This window comes from Phoenix dactylifera, chromosome 2 (genome assembly GCF_051530095.1).
Source record: "Phoenix dactylifera cultivar Ajwa chromosome 2, Ajwa_hap1_PhDact_Kaust_v1.1, whole genome shotgun sequence".
Taxonomy (NCBI): domain Eukaryota; kingdom Viridiplantae; phylum Streptophyta; class Magnoliopsida; order Arecales; family Arecaceae; genus Phoenix; species Phoenix dactylifera.
The window spans coordinates 43,338,080-43,361,487 of record NC_143191.1 but is presented as its reverse complement, the minus strand read 5'-3'; the positions used below and the strand labels follow the sequence as shown (position 1 = coordinate 43,361,487).

Sequence of the window (23,408 nt, the reverse complement as noted above, 5' to 3'; positions counted from 1 at the left end):
AGTCGACTCGTACTAGTCTGGAGTCGACTCGAGCTCGTGCCAGTGAACTTGATACGCTTGGAGTCGACTCGTGATACTCGGGAGTCGACTCGAGTCTCAGACTTTGGTTCAGCAGACTTCTTAACTTATCCAAAATACTATGAACCAAATCTAAAGACACTTGGACAGGATTTTCACTGAAACACTCAATTGAATTCATTAGTAATCACAAGATATACTCAAATGCTTTGAGCTCATCAAAATCAAATGGGGTTTTAATCAATCACTCCACAATCTCCCCCTTTTTGATGATGACAAAACTTTGAGTATATGTAAAATGACTTGCTCAATAAATAATGAAATAAAATCCATAAATGAATTCAAATATCTGATAATTTAATTTATCCAAGTTTGAAAGGAGTGAAACAACAAATTTCGGAGTTAAAGCTCTCCCTTTCATTTGGAATTATATAAGCCTTCATATTATGCAATCAATTGTTTGGCTTATATGTCATTAATGATTTAGCTTGATTAAAATTCAGATTCTCCCCCTCAACATATGCATTCAACTATGTTTTGATTCTCTGAATTTCCTTTTAATGCTTTGAAGTTTTTGAACTGAATTTTTTTGTTTTTAGAGGAAAAATCTGTCAATTTGTTCTTGAGTAGGATTCAGCTAATCTCCGAATATCCCTTGAATAGATTCTGGAGATTACTCCATTAGGAGCTCCAAAAGAGAGATAATGAGCCTCGAGGTACCGAATCCACTTAGAACAAATTTGTGTGTGTTTTTAAGAGTTTATCTTTTTATTTATTTCTATTGATTTCTTTTACATATTTTTTCATATTTCTCCCCTTTTACACATTTTATACATATTTCTCCCCCTTTTTGTCATCATACCAAAAAGGAGGTAATCAACCACAATCAATGGCACAACCAATCATCAAATGGCACATAATTGAAGATAAGATGTCTACTCATTATATTGATATGAATTGAAGTAGATTTGAGCATACAATAAGTAAAGTAAAACAATACAAAACAGAACTCAAACACATCTATGTCCTCCTCGAGGATGAAGCTCCCCCTCTCGAGGATGCATCTCCTCCTCTGGAGGATGTGGCTCCTCCTCTCGAGGATGTGGCTCCTCCTCTCGAGGATGGTGCTCCTCCTCTCAATCGGCTCTGCTCCATGAGGAGGGTGACTGCATCTGTGACATGGCCAAGCTGTGTGATGATAGACGTGGTGGCTCTACTATGTGTAGTGGAGAGCTCTGTCACCGACGCCTGAAGCCCAGTCACCGATGTCTGAAGTGCGTCCAGCTTGTCGATGAGTACATTCGACAAGCGCTCGGCCCCCTCGGTGGTGGTGTGCATGTCACGACCTATCTCCTCTCGCATCTGTCGAGTGGAGCTCGTGACCTCACTCATGCTGTGGAACTGGGCCTGGACCAAACTCCGGACATTGTAGATCTCTTTCCGTACATGGGCCGTCATGTCAGTCACGGCTGTCAAGGAAGGGACCAACTGAGAAGATACGGGTGCAGGAGTGGGAGCAGGCACCGCACCTCGGAGCTCCCGAAGCAGCTCATCCCTCACCTCTCTGACTATCTCCTGTCGCAGCTCCCGGAGCTGCTCAGGATCAATCCGGACCGCCATAGAGGGTGGTGCCGAGGAGGAAGGTCCGGCGGAGGTGGTAGGAGCAGGAGGAGTGGATGGAAGGTCTGGATGGTCTGGAAGGTCTGGGTAGTCTGAATCGGGCTCAGGACTGGGTGAAGGTCTGGTGGTCTGAGCGGTGAGGGTAGACTTCCTAACCCATACCCCCTCTCTCTTCCGAAACCCCATTCTGTGCATGGTCCCCGTACACAAGCGATCTGTCCATCGCAATGCACGAGAGGGTTCCCTCTCAGGAATGGGAATCTCGTACTCCCTAAAGAGAAGAGTAAAAATCATGCCATATGGGAGGGTGAGCCTAGGTCTATCTAGGGGCTCACACATATACCTATAGATGAGTTTGGAAAAGTTGACCGGGGTGTCCTGAAGAATGTAAGACATAATAGCTAGGTCCCTCTCATTTACAAAATCAAATCTTCCTGTCTTAGGGAAGATGGACCTGGACAGAATACTCAAAAGGATTCTCACTTCAATAGGAAGTGAGCTAGCAGATACCTCGTCTAGGGGGGACTGAGGTGGATGCCCTAAGACGACCGTAAGGGCCTCAACTCTATCCTCAGGGTGTGCGGGAGCCACCCCTACTAATGGAAGGTGGAGGATGTGGGCAATGAGATCCTCCATGACACGCACAGGGACACCTACTACTGTGCCCTCGATACCTCCATCTCCCCAATGGACGGTACTATAAAACTCTTGAACAAGGCCAGGGTAAGTGGGAAGGTCCTAAGTGAGGAAGTACTCTAGGCCCTGGGCTCTAAGCCTATCACCTATGGTGAACCCTTCCCGGGAGAGATAGTCAAAGTCGACATACCTCCCGGTGGTGACGGCCTTCCCGGCCAACGGCCTTGCGGGAACCGCCCTAGGCGGGGAACGAGCCGGAGGTGGTTCCCTCGCGGGATCGTGCCGCGCCTTGGAGCGCCGCTCGGGACCGGCCTCGGGACGGGACCTCTTCCTAACCACGGTCTTACGAGGCATCTTGACCTAAACGGGAAGAAACACCTAAAGGACGGAGAAAGGTCGACGGAGGAGACTCGGGACGGACAGGAGACGACCTAGGAACGGACGAAAACCCTAAGAACCGGTGAAAAATCGTCCGAACAGAGGTTGGAGACGATCGGGGACGACCTAGGAGTTGGCTCTAGGGCTTTTTGAACAGTGGCGGCTTGAAAGAAAAGTGTTTGCGAAACGACAAACCTAGGGTTAAAAAGTCGGATCCCGACTGCGAGTCGACTCCCCTGAGTCGCGAGTCGACTCGACCTCGAGTCGACTCCAGAATATGCGCGAGTCGACTCTCCTTATGCGCCTGTAGACTTCGAGTCGACTCCCGACAATGTGCGAGTCGACTCCCCCTCAGCTGCCATCTTTGCGAGTCGACTCCCGCAAATGCGCGAGTCGACTCCCCCTTAGGAGCCGGCTCTGAAACTTACTCGAGTCGTCTCTAACTTTGGCACGCACCTAAAACTCATGCTATAATCGTGCCAAATGAGGAAAAATCACCTAATTATGATCTGATTTGATGATCATTGAAAAGAAACTCTATTTTAACCACATTGTAATCGTCAAAATCAATTATTCTAGTGAAAACCACCACTAGGATGGATCAATCACTCCTAATCCCCTCCTAAGCACACTAAACCTCTCTTCACTTAGGGGTTTTGTAAAAATATCTGCTAATTGATTATCAGTACAAACAAATTGGAGTGTCACATCACCATTCAATACATGATCTCTTATGAAGTGATGTCTTATCTCAATGTGTTTAGTTCTTGAATGTTGAATTGGATTTTTAGTTAGATTTATGGCACTTGTATTATCACAATTAATGGGAATTTTATCTTGTTTAATGCCATAATCTTCTAATTGTTGTTTAATCCACAAGATTTGAGCACAACAACTCCCAGCTGCCACATATTCAGCTTCAGCAGTGGATAATGCAACCGAGTTTTGTTTCTTGCAAAACCATGAGATAAGGTTTTCTCCTAGAAATTGACAAGACCCGCTGGTACTTTTTCTATCAAGCTTACATCCAGCGAAGTCTGAATCTGTGTATCCTATTAAGTTTAGGCTAGATTCTTTAGAGTACCATAGCCCTATGTTCTTAGTTCCTATTAAGTATTTAAAAATTCTCTTAACTGCAGCTAGGTGTGATTCTTTAGGATTAGCCTGATATCTAGCACACATGCACACACTAAACATAATATCAGGTCTACTTGCAATAAGATACAGTAAAGATCCTATCATACCTCTATAAAGTTTTTGATCTACAGATTTACCTGATTCATCTTGATCTAATTTGCATGATGAGCTCATGGGGGTGCTGATTGACTTGTTTCCCTCCATATCAAACTTCTTGAGCATCTCCTTGATATATTTTGCTTGATTGATGAAGATTGCTCCTTCAGATTGTTTGATTTGAAGCCCTAGGAAGTAGTTCAGCTCTCCCATCATGCTCATCTCAAACTCACTCTGCATCAAATCAGCAAACTCTTCGCAGAGGCGATTGTTAGTAGCACCGAAAATGATATCATCAACATAAATCTGTACTAATAACATATCTTTGTTTTGCTTTTTCAGAAATAATGTTGTGTCTACATTTCCCCTAGAGAATTCATGTTCTAATAGGAATTTACTAAGTCTCTCATACCATGCTCTAGGTGCTTGTTTTAATCCATAAAGTGCTTTGTTCAGTTTATACACATGATTAGGGTATTGATGATTTTCAAAACCAGGAGGTTGTTCTACATACACTTCCTCATTAATATACCCATTTAAAAATGCACTTTTTACATCCATTTGAAATAGTCTGAAATCCTTAGAGCATGCATATGCTAATAATAGTCTAATAGCCTCAAGTCTAGCTACGGGAGCAAAGGTTTCATCAAAATCTATGCCTTCTTCTTGATTATAACCCTTTGCCACTAGTCTAGCCTTATTCCTTATAACAATTCCATTTTCATCTAGCTTATTTTTATATATCCATTTTGTACCTATAATTGGATATTCAGAAGGCCTCTCTACTAGATCCCACACTTTGTTTCTAGTAAATTGGTTTAGTTCTTCTTGCATTGCATTTATCCAATTTACATCATTTTCGGCTTCTTCTATATGTTTGGGCTCAAAGTGTGAAACAAAAGCTAGATGGTTATTCAAATTTCTAAGTGATGCTCTAGTCCTAACCGGTTGAGATGGATCATCTAGGATGAGTTTCTTAGGATGCCCGTGAGCATACCTCCAAGCTTTTGTTAGCCCATGATCCACAATAGGCTCTTGGCTTGATGATGCTTCTTCAATCAATTTTTGATTATCCTTTTGTAATCCCATCTCATCTATCTTTTCTTCAAGTATTTCAACATCATCATCAAAATTAACCTTCTTACTAGATGAGATGTCACTAGAGTCATCAAAAACAACATGTATAGATTCTTCTATAACTAGGGTTCTTTTATTAAAGACTCTATAGGCTTTACTAGTTGGAGAATAACCTAAGAATATTCCTTCATCAGATTTAGGATCAAATTTCTCTAGATTATCTTTCCCATTATTATGTACAAAACACCTACATCCAAAGGCATGAAAGTAATTAACTTTTGGTTTTCTGTTTTTCAAAAGTTCATAAGGTGTTTTCTTTATAATGGGTCTTAATAAAACTCTATTTAATATGTGACAAGAGGTATTAATGGCTTCTCCCCAAAAGTACTTAGGGAGGTTACTTTCACATAACATAGTCCTAGCCATTTCCTCTAGTGTTCTATTCTTCCTTTCCACAACTCCATTTTGTTGTGGTGTCCTAGGTGCAGAAAAATTATGGGTTATCCCCTTTTTACTACAAAATTCGTCAAATAATTGATTTTCGAATTCGGTACCATGGTCACTTCTAATGGCTATGACTGAAGACTCTCTAGCATTTGTTACTTCCTTATGGAACTTCTTAAACATAGAAAATGCTTGATCCTTATGCGCTAGAAACATGACCCATGTGTACCTAGAGTAATCATCTACTATAACTAGACCATATTTATTTCCACCTAGGCTTGTTGTTCTAGTTGGACCAAATAGGTCCATGTGTAGTAATTCTAGAGGCCTAGAAGTAGAGACACATTTTATGGATTTAAAAGAGTTCCTAGATTGTTTGCCAAATTGACATGCTTCACATATTTTGTTCTTTTCAAATTTTAATTTTGGCAAACCTATCACGGAGTCTCTTTTAACTAGTTTAGTTATTGTGTCCATGCTTGCATGACCTAACTTACGGTGCCATAACCAACTAGCATCATTATCTTTAGTTTCATTTACAACTAGACATTGGTTATGTTTTGCAAGATCTTCTAGGTCTACAACATATACATTTCCACGTCTAATTCCTTTAAAAACTAAACTATTATCATTAGGATTTGTTATAATGCATAGTGATGGTTTAAACATAACATCATATCCTTTATCACATAATTGACTAATGCTTAACAAGTTATGCTTAAGACCATCAACATATCTAACATTATCTATAAAAGTAGAAGGGGTGATTTGAACTTTACCAAAACCAATGATGTGACCTTGGTCGTTGTCTCCAAACGTCACAGCACCTCCCTTCTTAGCTTCAAGGGTGAAAAATTGATCTTTATCACCCGTCATGTGCCTTGAGCAGCCACTATCCAAATACCAGCAGTTTTTGTTGACTTTGGCTGCAAGACACTCCTACACAAGCAAATCATGTCATCTTAGGTACCCAAGTTTTCTTGGATCCTTCATGGTTAGTCAAGTTGGTTCCTTTTGGAACCCATACCTTTTTAATTTTTCTTTTAGTTTTACTTTTCCTAAAATTACACACATTTGCTTTATGACCTACTGTACCACAACAAAAGCAAGTTATTTTCTTAATTTTAGTTTTCCCAGCTTTAACAAAGAAGTTACTGAGAAGTTTTTGTTTATTTCTTGGTTTATATCCTAAACCCGCTTTATTAAATACGGCTCGTTGATTATTAAGTATCATATTTAACTTTTCAGAACTATACGTAAACCTTTCAACTAAAGGTTTGTATTTTCCAAGTTCTTTAGTTAATGTTTGATTTTCTGCTTTTAAATCATTTAGTTCTTTTGTGAGATCCTTGTTTAAGATTTGTTTATGGTTTTTAAGTTCTGAAAGTTCCTTAGTTAGTTTTTCATTATCTTTCGTTAAGTTGTTAGTCTTCTTAATTAAGAGTTGGTTGCTTGTCTTAAGTTCTAGATTTTCTTTGGTAAGATTATCTTTATCCTTAATTAATGAATCATGCTTATGAATGTAAGTTTGGTTAGTTACTTTTAGTTCTCTGTTTTTAACATTTATATTCTTATATTCAATCATTAATTCATTAAACGCATCATAAAGTTCATCAAATGTAAAATCAAAATGCGTATCGGAAGTTACCTCGTTTTCGTTGGCCATGAAGCAAAAATTGGCCTTCTCTTCTTGTTCTTCATCCGATGATGAAGATAATGCGTCGGAGTCCGATAGGGTGGTGACAAGGGCTTTCTTCTTCTTCTTGTACTTGCTGCCCTTCTTTAGTAAGGGACACTCAGCTCTTATGTGTCCCGGCTTTTTGCACTCATAGCACCCAATCCCCTCATTTTCTCTTTCCTTACCTTTGTCCTTGCGGTAGGAATTTGAGGGGCCTCTCCTTTGATGATAGGACTTCTTGTGGTTGATGAATTTCTTGAACTTGCGCACAAGAAGTGCCTCACCACCATCTTCCTCATCATCTTCTTCTTCTTCACTACTGCTATTGCAAGATAAGTCTTTGTTAGATGAAGTAGATTTTAAAGCCATTACCTTTTTCTTATGGGAGGACTCTTCCTCGTTGTGTTGTTTCATGGTGAGCTCGTGCGTCATAAGGGATCCAAGAAGCTCCTCAAGTGGTAGCTTGTTCAAGTCCTTGGCTTCTTGGATTGCCGTCACTTTAGCTTCCCACGACCTTGGTAGACACCGAAGGATTTTCCTGACAAGCTCACTGTTAGTATAGTTCTTGCCAAGGCTTTTTAGGCCATTGACAATATCAGTAAACCTAGTGAACATGCATGTGATTGTTTCATTTGAATCCATTTTAAATAGTTCATATTTATGAACCAAGATGTTTATTTTGGATTCCTTGACTTGATTCGTGCCCTCATGGGTCACTTCAAGTCTGTCCCAAATTTCTTTTGCAGAATTACAAGTTGAAACCCTATTGAATTCATTACGGTCTAAGGCACAATAAAACACATTCATAGCTTTAGAGTTTAATTGTGCCTTCCTCATGTCATGTTCATCCCAATTCTTTTCTAATTTGGGTACCTTAACACCCTCTACATATGTGGATGGGATGTATGGGCCATTCACTACAATGGTCCACATCTCATAGTCTTGGGCTTGGATGAATATTCTCATCCTAGCCTTCCAGTATGAGTAGTCGGATCCATTGAAGAAAGGGGGTCTTTGGGTGGACTGACCCTCAATGTGAGAAGATCCAAATGGGGTTGTCATTTTGATCTTTTAACTCTTGAGTGGAAGAGTTTTTGGCTCTGATACCACTTGTTGCCCAGATAGACAACCCAAGAGGGGGGGGGGGGTGAATTGGGTTTTAAATTAATTTGAATAATTAAAACGTTATGGATGATTAATTAAAAACTATTGCAAGTTATTTAATTAATGCTAAGTGCTGTGAGTGATGTGAGAGGAAGAAGAGAAGAGACAATCCAATGCAAACACAGAGTTTTATAGTGGTTCGGAGCTACCCCTTGCTCCTACGTCCACTCCCCAAGTCTCTCTTGGGAATTCACTATAACCCCCTTGGATTACAGCCGGTTGTTTTGCAAGCTCACAACCAAACTTGTTGTTTTATGAGCTCACAACGAACTCGGTCGGTTTTTCCAGGCTCACCGACTAGAACCAACCCCGATTGTTTTCCCGGGCTCACAATCAAACCCTTACACACGTTGGTTTTAACTTGGCTCACCAACCAACCTTAATCCCCTTGATTCAATCCCCCGATTGAACCAAGTAAATACAGTGTGTAAAAGAAAACAGAAAACAGCTTCTCAAAAAGCAGATAAAAACAATATGAACAATAAATGAAGTTAAGAAGCCTCAAACGCTTTTAGATCGGAGATGAGGAATGGCTTCTTGAACTTCTGGTCTCCTCTTGAAAGAGTGGTCGACTTGAATGCAGGAGGAGGAAGCTTTTAATGTTGAGAAGATGTAGTTGGATGCAGTTATTGCAGATCTTCCCTTTTTTTCGTTGAAGAATAAGTTGCAGAGTTGAAAGCTTGAATGCTTGGAGTGGAATGGTTGTTCTCTCTCTTGCTACAGTCTTCTGTGGCTATTTAAGCCAACCCCCACTGAAACTAGCCGTTACACTGCTTTTTCTGTCCGTTCTGCACACTCTGCGCAGCCTGACAATATGACCGTTGGTGGGTTGGAGTCGACTCGCGCGATCAGGAGTCGACTCGGCTGTAGCGGGAGTCGACTCAAGCTTTTCCGGAGTCGACTCGGCAACTGTTCCAAATTTGAATTAAAGTTGCCGTCACGACTGGGAGTCGACTCGTCTTGACCCGGAGTCGACTCGCCAACTTCTGGAGCTGACCTGGCAATTTTGGAGTCGGCTCATCCACAGAAGTCCGTGGATCCAATTTTGAATTTTGTCCACTCGAGTCGACTCGACTGTCCTTGGAGTCGACTCGAATCTCAGAGCCCGAACTCCCGATTCTCTGTCTTTTGGCTCATCCAGTCTTGGAGTCGACTCGGCTCTCAGTTTCCGAAAGTTGGTCTTCTGCCTTTTGACGTGAAGCTTGTCTTGGAGTCGACTCGAGCTGTCTGGGAGTCGACTCGAATCTCAGAGGCAGTAACATGGTTTTCTGTCTGTCGATGGTCGCACAGTCTCGGAGTCGACTCGCGTATTGCGGGAGTCGACTCGAATCTCAGAGTCCATAAAATGCTCTCTGACCTTTTCTTTGTGTACCTCTTGGAGTCGACTCTTACTACCCTGGAGTCGACTCGTTGAACATTGGAGTCGACTCGCGCACTTCAGGAGTCGACTCGTTGACAGGTTCTGAGATGAGGCTTTCTGTTCTTCTTTCTGTTCTCAGTCGGAGTCGACTCGTACTAGTCTGGAGTCGACTCGAGCTCGTGCCAGTGAACTTGATACGCTTGGAGTCGACTCGTGATACTCGGGAGTCGACTCGAGTCTCAGACTTTGGTTCAGCAGACTTCTTAACTTATCCAAAATACTATGAACCAAATCTAGAGACACTTGGACAGGATTTTCACTGAAACACTCAATTGAATTCATTAGTAATCACAAGATATACTCAAATGCTTTGAGCTCATCAAAATCAAATGGGGTTTTAATCAATCACTCCACACAATCCCATAACTTCCTCAAGGCCGCCTTCCTTCTCACTTGTGCTGCCTTCGCATGCTCCCACGCGAACCTTACTGCCCTCCTCCTCCGTCACTGCCACCGGCAATATGTTATTAATGAAATAAATGCTATTAATAAAATATATTGGATAAGATAAGAACTTATAAATATGAAAGCACGTATATAAGAATGAAAACATATTAATAAGAAAATTTAGAAAGTGAAGTAAAAGGAGATATAAGAAAGTATATTAAAAGAGAAAACAAAACAAAATAAAAATAAATTATAACAAATATAAATATTTTAAAAAATAAAAGTGCAAATTTAAAACTATACAAAACAACAAAAATATAATGAGCATAAGAACAAACATAAATCCAAAAATAAAGTCTAAATAAAATAAAATCAAAGATACATAAAATATATATATATATATATTTAAAAAATAATAATAGAACATAGATTGGAACAAAATAAGAACTTATAAACATGAAAGTACATATATAAGAGGATATAAGAAAGTATATTAAAATAAAAACAAAATAAAATGAAAATGAAAATAAATTATAGCAAATATATATATTAAAAAATAAAAGCATAAATTCAAAACTATATAAAACAATAAAAATATAATGAGCATAAGAATAGATGAATATTCGAAAATAAAATATAAATAAAACAAAATTAAATATATATATATATATATAATAAATATATATATGTAATTAAAAATAGTAAAAAAATAATTGGAATTCTTAAAATTTTAGGGAAAATGGGTTATTTGAATAGTGAGAGAGAGTGAGGCTGGCAATTTGTTTAAAAAAAATAGAGTTTTTTTTTGCAAAATTAAGCAGAAAAAATCTGGCAGAAATAATTTTTTACCATAAATAATTTTGAATATGTAAATCTTGCATAGTGAGAGCGAGTGAGGGCGAAATATTTTAAAAGAATATATTTTTTCGGTAAAATTATGCAGTTGGGTGCGTGGGATCTTGAAGACCATGCACATGCGGGTGCTAGCAGTGGGAGGCACCATCTCCATGCGCCCCAACAATGAAAAAGAGGGGAACAAAAGAAAAGATGGGTATTGACCGCCGCATGCTACACTCATGTGGGAACTTTTGGGGCGACCCCAAAATCTCAAAAACAAAAATCCTCTGGTATGTGCACCAGCGAATATCGAATAGATTGGGTTTTTTATTTTGCCATATTTCCTTAAACATCCATCTTAAAGAAGAAACTCAAAAAACAAATTAGAACAAGATTTCTCCTACCAATAAAATGTGTCACTCTCATGACTTTAAAAAAACAAAAAAAGAAAGGAAATCACGCCTGAACATAGAGGCCATCTGCCCACATCCTTTCTTCTTCCTCATGAGGCATTTCCTCTCGTCCAATACAAAATAGTTAACCGGCATCTCAATACATATCTTTAGATAAATCGATATATAGTTTTTAGAGTATGGTGTTCACCAGTATACACTGTAAGTTTATTTGATCTTGATAAAGGGAGAGAGATTTATCCTAGACTTGCGGGCTCATCATATGTTTACTGTGGGCTTAGACGTTGATACGCGTGCCTACTTCACCGCAGCTACCATGATCATAGCTACAAGAGGAGAAGGGGATTTAGGAAAGAGAAGGAAGGCCTCAGGAATGAAAGAAATGGCTTGACAAGGAAGAGAATGGATAGAAAGTGGCTTAATGAGAAAGAAGAGAGGATATAGGCAGATGGCCTATCTTCATGCATGCAATTTTTTTTTTATTTTTTTAAAAGTTATTTAATTAAATCCTTAGAATTTTACTTGTTTTTTTAATTCGTCCTTCAGGCCAATTCTAGCCAATTTCTAAAAATAAAAAGTTGCAACATGCATGTGATGTATATGTGGTGTTCTTTTCCTTGCTAACACTAATGTAAGCATATGGGTGATGACATAGCAAAGCAGGTAGAAATTTTTATTTTGGTGATGTGGCATTTTATCCCCGTATATTTCTGATGTTAGAAACTGGTCGAAATCAGCCGAAAGGCTACAATCACACTTGAAATTCGATGGACATAATTAGAGATTTTTAAACTATAAAGACCGTTTAAAAATATTTGTGAAACTTAAAGAATCAAAAATATAATTTATGGTATATGGGTGATGATACGATACTTAGCGAGTGGACACTTTTGGACAAAAAATTTAATTGCGGCTTATGTTGTATGCCTCATCATCGCTTGTGTCATCAAAATAAAATTTTTCATCTATCATGCTATATCATTATTAATATGCTGACATTAGTACCAGCATAGGAAAGAATGCTACATAATCATTCAGTAGCTATTTATAAGTGGCCAACAGAAATTTTACCTACAACTTTCTTGATTCTTTCCCAGGTAATAAAGGAGTGAGAATACAAGAAAAAAAAAAAGAGAACATTCTGTTGTGGTGCTACTTGGGAGCAATAAACTTGAGGATGGTTCCATGCGAACGTAGTAAGGTCCAACATCATACTATATTATATTGCCTTTATGATTCTGTTCGATATGTGGTGGGCTGATGATGGCTTTAATAAAGGAAGGAGATATTCTCCCTGGCTAAGAAGTAAGAAGCAAACAAACATCCAATGCCAATATAATGAAACAATGTCTTTTGTATGGTAGCCCAGTTGGAATGGGGCGTTTGCTTCCAACCAAGTGGTTCCAGGTTCGAAACGCGCGGGCGTCGATTAAATTTGGGGACCGAATGCTCCACGCTTGGACATGGGGCCTGAAAGTGCTACTGGTTGGCTGGTAGCCTGGGTGGTGCGAGGTGTGACGTACTCACACGGAGGGTCGGGTCGGGTAACCGAGCTGGCTCACGGGTGGGGAGGGTATAAGTAAAATAGGTCGGCGTGCCCAACACAAGACCCGGTTTGCCTGCATCGAACAATCTCCTGGTGTGGTGGGGGGCCCAGTGGGGGCTGCTACGCAGGGGTGGGCTTGTTCCTTCCTCCCCCCTTTCCCTCTATTTTAGCAAAAAAAAAAAAAGGACTGACATGGTGCTGGAGGTACGTACGTAGCGAATAAGTGACGAGTTTAATAAGATGAGGATTATAGTCAACTGGGCCCATTGTTTGCTTATAGTTGCATTAACTATAAAAGGATATGGGGTTCAATATATTTTACATTAAGCTGCACTACAAGAAAATTGGGCATTAGCGACGCTTTTTTTGGCCTTTAGCGACGCTTTTAAGCGTCGGTAAAAACCATCCCAACACTTTCTTAAGCGTCCCCTATGCTACAGTGGGGAAAATATTTTCCGACGCTTAGAAAAGCGTCGGAAATTAGCGACGCTTTAAAGCGTCGTTAAATGTGATTTTCCTAAGCGTCGTTAGAATATTATTTTTTTTAAAAAAAATTTCTTGATTTTAACGACGCTTTAAAGCGTCGTTAGAATATTATTTTTTTTTAAAAAAAATTTCGTGATTTTTTAGATGGCGGACCTAAATCTAAGCTCCGATCCTTTCCAGTTGGATTAATAGCTTGTGCATTACTTCTCTCCCATATATTGCATGACAAATTATGTAAAAAATTTTTGTTATGCGACAAATGTAATTAGTCGACACAACGGGCACAATGTCCTGGGACGAAGACCGATGTGGGGTCCTGGCCCAACACAGTCAAAACAAACACAATGGGCACGCACAACTCAAGTGGTGCTACTGAGAGCCGAGAGATACAAAAGTTCAAACTGACCGGACCCTAGAACATAGATGAAAAGAAAATTTACCCCATGCAGAGATATCAAGAAGAACCAACTAAAAGACAGAGGAAAAGAGATCAGATTAAATTGATGTAAAACTAAACAAGTTCATAAAAAATGATGCAGCAGCTGCCCATACAAAGTCCTGGATTCTTGATACGGAGATGCTATAAGTCCAAGATCAAACATTTAATACCCACATCAGTAAATAAACTCCTAGCTTTAGACACGCCACCAGCTATAACTAGGGCTCATGAAACTCCCCAAGTACAAAAATTGACAACTACAAAGCTTAAAGCATGATCGAAAGTCAGCCCGCTTGAGTCAAGAGCCCTTCAATAGTCATAAGCTTGCCTTGCACTCGCCACAGCAAGTGGTGGAAGCCAAAATGAAAGAAGCTACAAGGGATTAACTATCATCCTCATCATCCTCCTCTTCATCATCATCTTGGTCGCCATCCTCATCATCTTGAGATCCCTTCTGACAAAAAATAGCATAATTGGTCACACATGATTTATTAGTGTTTGAAAATAAGAAGATATTGTATAATACACAGCAATAGCACAGGTCTACAGCAAGCAAAACTCATGTCCATGATTTAATATAGTGCTATACTTGTCTACAGATGATCTCATGGCATTCACTCTTTAATTTACTTGATAGTCATTTGTTAGGTCTCCATGATACCTTATCGAACATCATGATTGCACCGTATTAAAGGCTTAGGAACATCATGATTGCACAATAATTACACATACAGCAGGAAAACTGAAATTCAAAACAATAATTTTTATATCAAAACACTAAATTTTTTATATCAATCTCTCCAAAGAAATCTTAATTTTAAGTCATCATAATACAACAAGAAGTAAAATAATGATGATTGCAAGAATGAGGGCATAAAGCTTCAGCAGACAAGAACACATGCATATACTTGAGAAGAAAAAACTGTAGTGGAAAATTAGCAACCATTATTTAAAGGTTCCTTTTTAACAATATGATTTATGTAGATATGAGTCAAACACAATGTTTGTTTTAGACGCCCGCACAACATTAAGCTAAAATAAACAGTTTATATCCATATGGATACAGAAAAATAGCAGCACAACTAATGAGGATTGCAGATACAGTGCATAAAATCATAGAAAAGCAAATAGTTTGACTACAAAAGAAATTGGAGCAAAATAGACAAGCAATGGGAGGCCAATATTCATAATAGGTACCCCTTTGACTAAGTCAACAGCAGCAGCAGTATCAGAAACTGGCTAGCTTCGTTTAAAACTCAAACAAGTGAGACATTTACCTCTTCATCATCTTCATCCCCATCAAAATCCTCCTCATCAGCCTCCTGCATCATCAGATTATTGAAAAGTGCAGAAGAGTCTTAGGTGAACTCAGAAATGATGTTCGATGAGAAGAAATATCAATATTTGACAAAAGAAAGAGTAATGGATGGAAGGGAGAACACTTGCATTATTAAAATATTTCAAAGGGTTGGGCCATAAATCTTCCTTGATAATCTCTGCCACCTGCATCAGTTTGTTGTAGAGGAAACATAAGCAGACAGAAAATGTATGGGAAAAGAAGCTCGAGGTTTGAACTAATTCAAAAACTGAAAACAGGAATCTGCATACAAGATAGCAGACTTCATAAAATAGGAAGATTAAAAAAACAAGACGAACATCAAGACCAGGTTATCATATAATTTTTTTTATGATAACAGAAGCATAAAAAGAAAAATTGATTTGAAAGATTTGGAATAGTCCAAACTCCAAAACAATCAGTCTTTCCAATGTTACTATGAATTATTACCTCATCTGTTACTCCATCTGAGAAATTTTTCAGTTCAGTTTCACCAAACCAACTAAAGAAACTGCATTAAAAAATCAAAACAAAGAATGAGAAAACAAGTCAGGCATCCAAGTATCTTGTGGCATACTTAGCAACTATCATGAATTATAATAATTTATTCAACATGACAAAACCAGTTAAATGTCCATCTATTGCCTAGAAAACAAGATTACAAGGCACTAAAGCCAACCTTTCCTCAGTAAGGGGTCGCTTGCTTCCCTTCTTCTCATGACCATTACCATTGGCAATATCCTACAGATATTGCAAAAAAGAAACATTAGAATTAATACCTGACTCAGAAAATTATCAATGAATACGATAGAAGATATTATACTTACCATACCCTCCTTCCACTTGATAGTCGTACCGGTTATATTAGTAGTTCCTTCCTCGGTGAAGGAATATGTCTTCACAAGCTTTGTGTCCTCAAAATATGGGTTAGGAGAGAAGTTCTATACATGCAAACACCAAATCAATTAATTAAAAATAATAAATAACATCAAGATACTTATTTCATAACCAAAAAATGGTTTTTTAGTAAAAATGCAACAACTCACAAATACAATGGAGTAGCCTGATTTCCCATCTTTACAATCTTCAACATCTAACGAAACCAAGTACTTGAAAATCTGCATCAAAGGAAATTTATTAACACAAGCACCTATAAATCTATCAAGGGTCCGAAATAATACCAGATCTGATAGATCCATAAGAAGCTAGCACAGGTCACAGAATGATATCTCAAGGTGATATGGGTAATATATTTATTCTGGATGCAGTAACAACTTCGACCACACCTAGTTTGATCATAGCATGTCATGATAATAACAGCATCCATACCTTTTGGTCGTCCTCGGTAAGAAGATCGCTAAGAGCAGGATGACTCAGGAACTAAAGGGTTGAGCATTTCACACAAAAATACAAAAAAGAAAGGAAGAAATATTAGATGAGAATGTTCCAGAAAAGAGGTTGTAGCCTAATTATAAAGTTACTAAAAAGAGAGAGATTACAAACCGCAGTTAACCAAAAGTCTGGAATGGATTGGATGATTTCATTCCGTTTAATGTAGACAGGTCTGCGAACCTCGTTATATTTCTGTTCCACCTCCAAAACTTTATCACTTGCTTCCTCATTAATCTACAAACATAAATGAGATTAGCAAATCGCAGACACAGGCAAGAGGCATACAGCTTTAGGAAGTGAAACTTGCCATACTCTTAAACAAGTGAGCCAAATCCATTGAGGTTCAATGAGAATAGCAGCACACTCAAGTAACAAAACCAACAAGCAATTCAACCATTTATGCAGCTAACACTTCTTACTTACCACACCTAAGAACATAGTAAATCTATAATCAATGAATGTATATCCAGTAAGATAAACTGTGGAAATCTACAAGTATAGATTGCGATGCTTGCAGTACATGCAATTTCATCAAAGTTTACATATGTGCTCGAGCATTTATAATTCACAAAGAGGATCCTCCACTCACTACATCAGAAAGCCAATGCTTGAAATTTGGTTTCCTTCTTTTTAAAGGATTTCCATGGTGGGAAAACTTAACAGTGGGTTTGAGGTTTGATTGTTCAACTGCATTGTTATTATACAATAAGAATATTAAAAAACTACATAGGACTTTGACCTTAAATTATATTTGAAAAACTAGCCTAGGTTTCTAACAGTGATTCGATTTATGATGAAAAAAAAAAATTAGTTCAGTTCTCTATTGTAACAATAGAAAAAAAATGATTGATCAAATTCTATTAACTCATAGTACTCATTTATGAAAGAATGTCTCTAATTGTCAAAGTGATTGAATAACCAAAATCAAATTACTACTTAGCTGAATTATGAGTTCAATAGATCCTACCTAGCAGAAACACAAATAAATCTTGCTCAATATAGATAATCACTTATTTACAAATTTCAGGGGAGGCTAATAATTTTGCATTCTCATATCACGGAAAACTCTTCTCTTCGCTAAACTCTATCCTCTTCCAAGGATATTTGAGTTCAAAAGGCTCTGGCATCATCCTCATGCAGGGATACAAGCAAGCCAGTGGAGACAGAGGAAAGCACAGAGGTGATGCAGGTTTAGTGCGCCGTTCTCAGGCTTGGTCGCCGGTAAAACAACAGATGGCCCATCTCAAGCAAAGTCCACAGCAGAAGATAAACACCAGGAACAGAGGAAACCTAGGCTAAAAAGAGAGATCGCCATAGCAGAACATTCAGCAAGAAGAAATTACAGCATCATATTCATATACAACAATTACACTGAAAACAAGAATTATATACCCACTCTAATAGCAAAATCTTGGTAAAACCTAGCTTTGATCGATCAGCAGCAGGACAAAATACTAGCAACGAGGGATGAACAAAAGAGAACGGAGATACCTGGAAGCATCGGTGACGGGGGCGATGCCGGAGAAGGCGCCGTTAAGGAGGACAGCGAGCAAGGAGAGGCCGCCCACGAAGATGGGCAAGCTCCGGACGAACCCATCGTTGTTGGAGACCCAGTCGCCTACCAAATCCCGCCGGGGTTTCGGGCCTCTGTAAGCCCCCTTCGCACCAAAGAAACCAAGTTATAGAATATGCCCTACGAAATCTTTGGGAGGTCGGCTCTTGGTGCTCAAGAACCAAACATCCATCATCTTAGGGCTGTGGGCTATGGAGGGAGGGGGTCGATGGGGTTTTGTGGAGGGGAGGAGTGAAGTCCGACGACGCTTATAAGCGTTGTCGTATTTTTTACCATTGCAGTTACCGTTGCAAGAAAAAAATTTGCCGACGCTTTTTTGTAGCGTCGGCAATATAGAGTCGCCAAAACCCTTTATTGTTGTAGTGCTGGGACCATTACTTGGTGTTACAATTTGATGCAATTAATCCAGCAATTGGTTAGCATCATGATGTTTAGGAGGGTATGGCATTTAGATCGTGACATTCTTCCTTTTTTTTTTTTTTACAACGGCGGCTCACACGCGATGGGTGTGGGTACAACCAACAAAATCAGAAAAGAGAAGATAGTATAAAGGATAAGGCACACCTACGTGGTCTTCCCAGGTGAAACCTCCAGAGTGGTGAGCCGCATAGAAGGCCACCCAGTCAGCAACACTATTCGCCTTTCTGTAGACATGTGTGGCCCGATAGGAACTATACTCATGTAGGAGTCCGCGGATATTGTAGAGCAACGACCCACCACCATCCCTACATCTTCGACCGAGGATCCACTTGATCACCGTGGCCGAGTCTCCCTCGAGGAGGATGCAGTCAGTCCTCAGCACACGCATCGCATAGGTGAATTCCTCCCATGCGGCTCTGAGCTCGGCACTGACGACAGACATGTGAAAGATCCACCGACCTCCTGCCACTATCAGTCTAGCATCATGGTCTCTGATGATAAATCCTACACCTCCAATGCTTCCTCCCCCACTAATACTACCATCAAAGTTCACCTTAAGAAAGCCAAGGGATGGGGCTCTTAGGAGACTAATACAGTCCTGGATGCTATAGGAGTAGAATGGGGCCCTCAGATTTCCCCCCCGTTCCGAGAGATGATGGCACAGTGGATCGAATAACCTTTGCCGCATGAAGTAGAGTTTTGTCTGCCACCGCCCTCGGATGCACTCTGCTATCCTCGAAAACTCGGACATTTTTTTCTAGCCAGCAATGATAGGCAAGATAGGCAGCCCTGATCCCCCGCTCCTCAAGGTCGGGTCTCCGTGAAGAGATCTCTAGGAAGTACAAAAAATCCTCGATCGACGTTCACCCCTTTCGAGGGATAGGGGAACCGGAGGCACAACCTAAGATCTGAACGGCCCGTGGACATCCGAGGAGGATATGGAATATAGACTCCTCCACCTCCGAGCAGGCCACACACTCTGGAGGGATGCTCATCCCATGCCAAGCCAGCACGCCTCTGGTAGGCAGGCACCTCCATGCCACCTTCTAGACAAACAGGGCAACTCGGAGGTGATGCGAAGCCTCTAGATCCAGCCCTCATCAATCTGCTGAGCCGTAGTTATCCTGACCACCCCGAGTAGCTCCTGGGCTTTTACCTCTGACCTTCCAGTCATTCTTCAGACCCTTCTGTTTGCAACCTTCCCTACAGGAATCGGCAATGACAAACCTCGCTCAGACAGCTGCTCCCCAAATGCCCATCGGACGAGGTCCTCATCCCATGTTCGTCCACTTGGGATAAATAGAACACAGACTCTGCATCCCTCCAGCCAAACAGGGTCGATTAGGGTAGGCCAGCCGCACGGTGGCACCTCATAGAGACAGCTATCCTCTAAGACATCGATAGCGCATCCATCCTCGATCTTCCATCTGATCTTTGAGAGAACCGCCGGGGCATGGGCGCAGATCTCTCTCTAAATAAAGAAACTGCGTCGACCGATATGGAAAGCTGTTGGGTCGGTTTGAGCCCTATATTTGGCCCTCATCAAAGAACCCCAAAGACTCTCCGGCTCCAAAAAAACCTGACTGACAGCCTGGTCGCAAGGATCTCCCGACACTCAATCAAGGAGTGGATCCCCAACCCACCACTGCTGGCCGACTGACAGATGGTATCCCAGGCCGATAGATGAACACCACTACTGCCCCCATGCTGCCCTAGAGAAAATTTCTGAGCAGTCGCTCCATGCACCGCAAAGCTGCGAGAGGCACTAAAGTGTGGGATAACAGATAAATAGGGATCGAGCTCAGGACTAACCATACCAATGTAACTCTGTCCATCATAGACAGAGCGCCTACCTGCCAACTCTCTAGCCTACGTTTGATACCCAGCTCTATGGGAAAACAGTCCGCCCTATGGAGGCACCAACTTGTGATCAGGATCCCAAGATATCTCAAGGTACCTTGCTGCTTCCCAATCTCTAGGATACCAGTGATAGACGTCCCCAATCTAAATACCTTGCCAACTCTCTAGTTTTTCTGCATCTTTGACATAGGTTGGTAGTTTAAATTCCTAAGGCGTTAGTCACGCCCAGGGCATGCGATTCACTGCTTCTTTTTAATGAATTACAAAGACCCTATGCTGGGTTGCATTCAAATATGTATATTATGGTCGTCGACTAAGCTTACCCTTCATAGAAAGATTGTAATTCCAAGACTTATAAATAATTAATTTTTGATTGAAGACTATAAACCATGTATAACTCGTCATATCTAATTTAACAGAGACTATAAACTATTTAATACTTGTTTGGTTCGGAAAGAAATTTTTTTACTGAAATATGTTTTTTGGAAAGCTAATGCCTGAAAATTTGCATATTTCGTTGGCCATGAAAAAGTGATATATTTCAAAATGGCTCGTATAGAATATTTGTTATGTCCTTAATAAAAAAAAAATCTTATCTCATTCTATCTAAAAGTGGGCATTTTTAGAAAAAAAATATCTCAATTTTTTTTTTTTTTTTTTGCTAAAGCCGGGTTTTTCAGACAACGCGTGTCTGAATACACCCAATAAAGTCAAAATACACAATCTCACGAAGTGCCAATGGCAACTCTCTCTCTCCCACCCACAGAGCGTATCCAGAGTGGTGGGCCGCGAATGCAGCCACCCAATCAGCCGCCCCGTTGGCCTCCCTGAATACATGCTTGGCCTCAAAGGCCACGCCATCCCTCACCATCATCCTAATGTCCCGGATCAGAGGATGGTCGATGCTCTCACCACTCAGTCCCCGCCGGATCCAGCCAATAACTGTAGCCGAGTCACCCTCCAGGATGATCGAGCTGGCTTGCAGCACCTGCCGAGCATGCCGAAGACCTGCCCAGGCAGCTCGCAGCTCTGCCCCTGGAACTGATGTGACGAACAACTGGCAGCCACCTGCTGCCACAACCCTAGAGTGAGGGTCCCGTATGACGAAGCCTGCCCCGCCTCGCGTACCTCTGTCCAACACCGACCCATCAAAGTTTACCTTGAGGAAGCTCGGGGGTGGGGGCTCCCAGGTGAAAAACACCGTCCGAGGAGCTGCCTGAGCAGTAGAGGAACCCCAGGTGTCCCAAGCTGTCAAGGGTGTGTCTGAGGGGGTAGGAAGTCTGGACTCCATCGCTAGTGCTCGAGCAGACTCCGCAACAAACCTCGGCGACATCCTGCGCCCACTGAAAATGCGAGTGTTCCTTGCCAGCCAGATCTGATGGGCTGTGCAAGTCGCTCGGATGGCCTCCTGGCATGACCCGGGACTGGCCAACCCCTGTCGTATCAAATGCAGGAAGAGGCTCCTCTCCTGCCACACCTCCTCCGGGATACCTGTCCACAGCCATGTCGATCTCGCCCAAGTGCACTGAAATAGAACATGATCCACAGTCTCATCAACACTGCAAACCCCGCACTCCGCGGGGATCCCCAAAGCACGCCGGCTCAACACTGCTCTCGTCGGAAGGCGATCCCACATCACCTTCCATAAAAAGAGTGCTGCCCTCGGCTGGAGGCCGGACCTCCAAATCCAGACGCAGTCTGGTCCTCACTCATGCTCCTGCTGGATGACCCGGGATAGATCACCCAGCCTGACACTGGCCCTGCATGAGGTGCCCCAGACCCTAACGTCTGGCCCCTCGCAATCTGGTACTGGAAGGGACCGTACCCTCGCAGCAAGATGTGTCCCAAACAGCTGATGTAGTCTGGTATCATCCCACTCTGTCCTCCCTGGTGCTAGGAGGTCACACACCCGAAGCCCCTCTGCTGCCTCAGTATCCACCATCGTCGGCCAACATCTCAGAGGCAAAGTGTCCACCCATGGATCATCGGTCACATCGACGCTCCGCCCATCGCCTATCAGCCACCTGGTGTTAGCCGACACAGTCGGCAAATACCTCGCAATCTCGCGCCACATAAAGGAAGTTCGGCGGCCACTCCATGCCACCTCAGAGCCCCCTCTGCCAAATCTGGCTGCCATCACCCTGCTCCAAAGCCCCTGCGGCTCCAGCAAGAAGCGAGCTGCGTGTCGAGCAACAAGGGCCTCACGCCGCTCCAAGAGGGAATGCACTCCCAGACCACCCTCACTGATGGGGAGGCAGACGTGCTCCCAAGCCACCAGATGTACCCCATGGCCCCCACTATGAGACCCCCACAAGAAGCTCCGAAGAAGACGTTCAATCTTCAGCAGAGTCGTCTTTGGGACCACAGTGTTGGCCATGAGATATACCGGCATAGATCCTAACACCGATCTGACCAGTGTCAATCTCCCCATCATGGATAGAGATGATGCCCTCCATCCCTCCAGCCTGGCCTCGACCCGCTGTACCAGCCCGGAGCACTCTGTCACCCGCAGTCTCCGGCCTGTGATAGGGACTCCCAGGTAGACCAATGTCCCCTCCTGCTCTGGTATCTGCAGAATCCTCCTGATCTCCAGTCTGACTCTAATCTCCGTGCTAGGGCTGAACCGAATGGCTGACTTCATGAAGTTAACTCTCTGTCCGGACGCCGCGCAGTAACCTGCCAGCACTCTAGCGAGTACCCGTGCATCAGAAGCATGCGCCCTGGTCAAAAGAAGACAGTCGTCAGTAAACAATAAATGAGAGATAGGTCCCACCCCCGGTGCTGGGACATAGGCCTCCAGCTCCCGACTAGTGCACGCACCCTGCAATGAACGAGACAAGATATCAGAACAAATAATGAATAAGTAAGGGGATAGGGGACATCCCTGCCGCAGTCCCATAGTGGACTCGAAAAAACTCGTCGGTGTGCCGTTGACCAAAATGGAGAATTTTGGCCTCTGGACGCACCCTAGGACCCAACCAATCCATCTCCTATGGAAACCGTAGGTCTCTAAAGCCTTCCGCAGAAAGCTCCACCTGATCCTATCATATG

At 41.8% G+C, this 23,408-nt stretch overlaps 1 protein-coding gene across 1 annotated transcript; it reads right to left on the bottom strand.

Moving 5' to 3' along the window:
• Positions 1-13,837: 13,837 nt before the first annotated feature.
• LOC149768344 (NAP1-related protein 2-like) lies at positions 13,838-21,862 on the bottom strand. The gene is made up of 12 exons (XM_089928247.1): positions 21,680-21,862; positions 17,996-18,162; positions 17,848-17,875; positions 16,616-16,738; positions 16,442-16,492; positions 16,159-16,230; positions 15,940-16,053; positions 15,792-15,853; positions 15,563-15,623; positions 15,223-15,279; positions 15,054-15,098; positions 13,838-14,230 (listed from the first exon to the last, which is right to left on the bottom strand). The coding sequence occupies exons 1-12, from the start codon at positions 21,860-21,862 to the stop codon at positions 14,159-14,161; spliced, it is 1,035 nt and encodes a 344-aa protein (XP_089784373.1). The 3' UTR covers positions 13,838-14,158.
• Positions 21,863-23,408: the final 1,546 nt, after the last annotated feature.

What these genes read in the sequence shown, in the direction of transcription:
- LOC149768344 (XM_089928247.1), bottom strand. Translation starts at nt 21,862, where the DNA reads ATGGCTGTGGACAGGTATCCCGGAGGAGGTGTGGCAGGAGAGGAGCCT. An exon ending in CGACCCCTTACTGAGGAAAG is followed by an intron (nt 15,624 to 15,791) that starts GTTGGCTTTAGT and finishes TTTTTAATGCAG; the next exon opens with TTTCTTTAGTTGGTTTGGTG. An exon ending in CAGATGGAGTAACAGATGAG is followed by an intron (nt 15,280 to 15,562) that starts GTAATAATTCAT and finishes AAACTGATGCAG; the next exon opens with GTGGCAGAGATTATCAAGGA.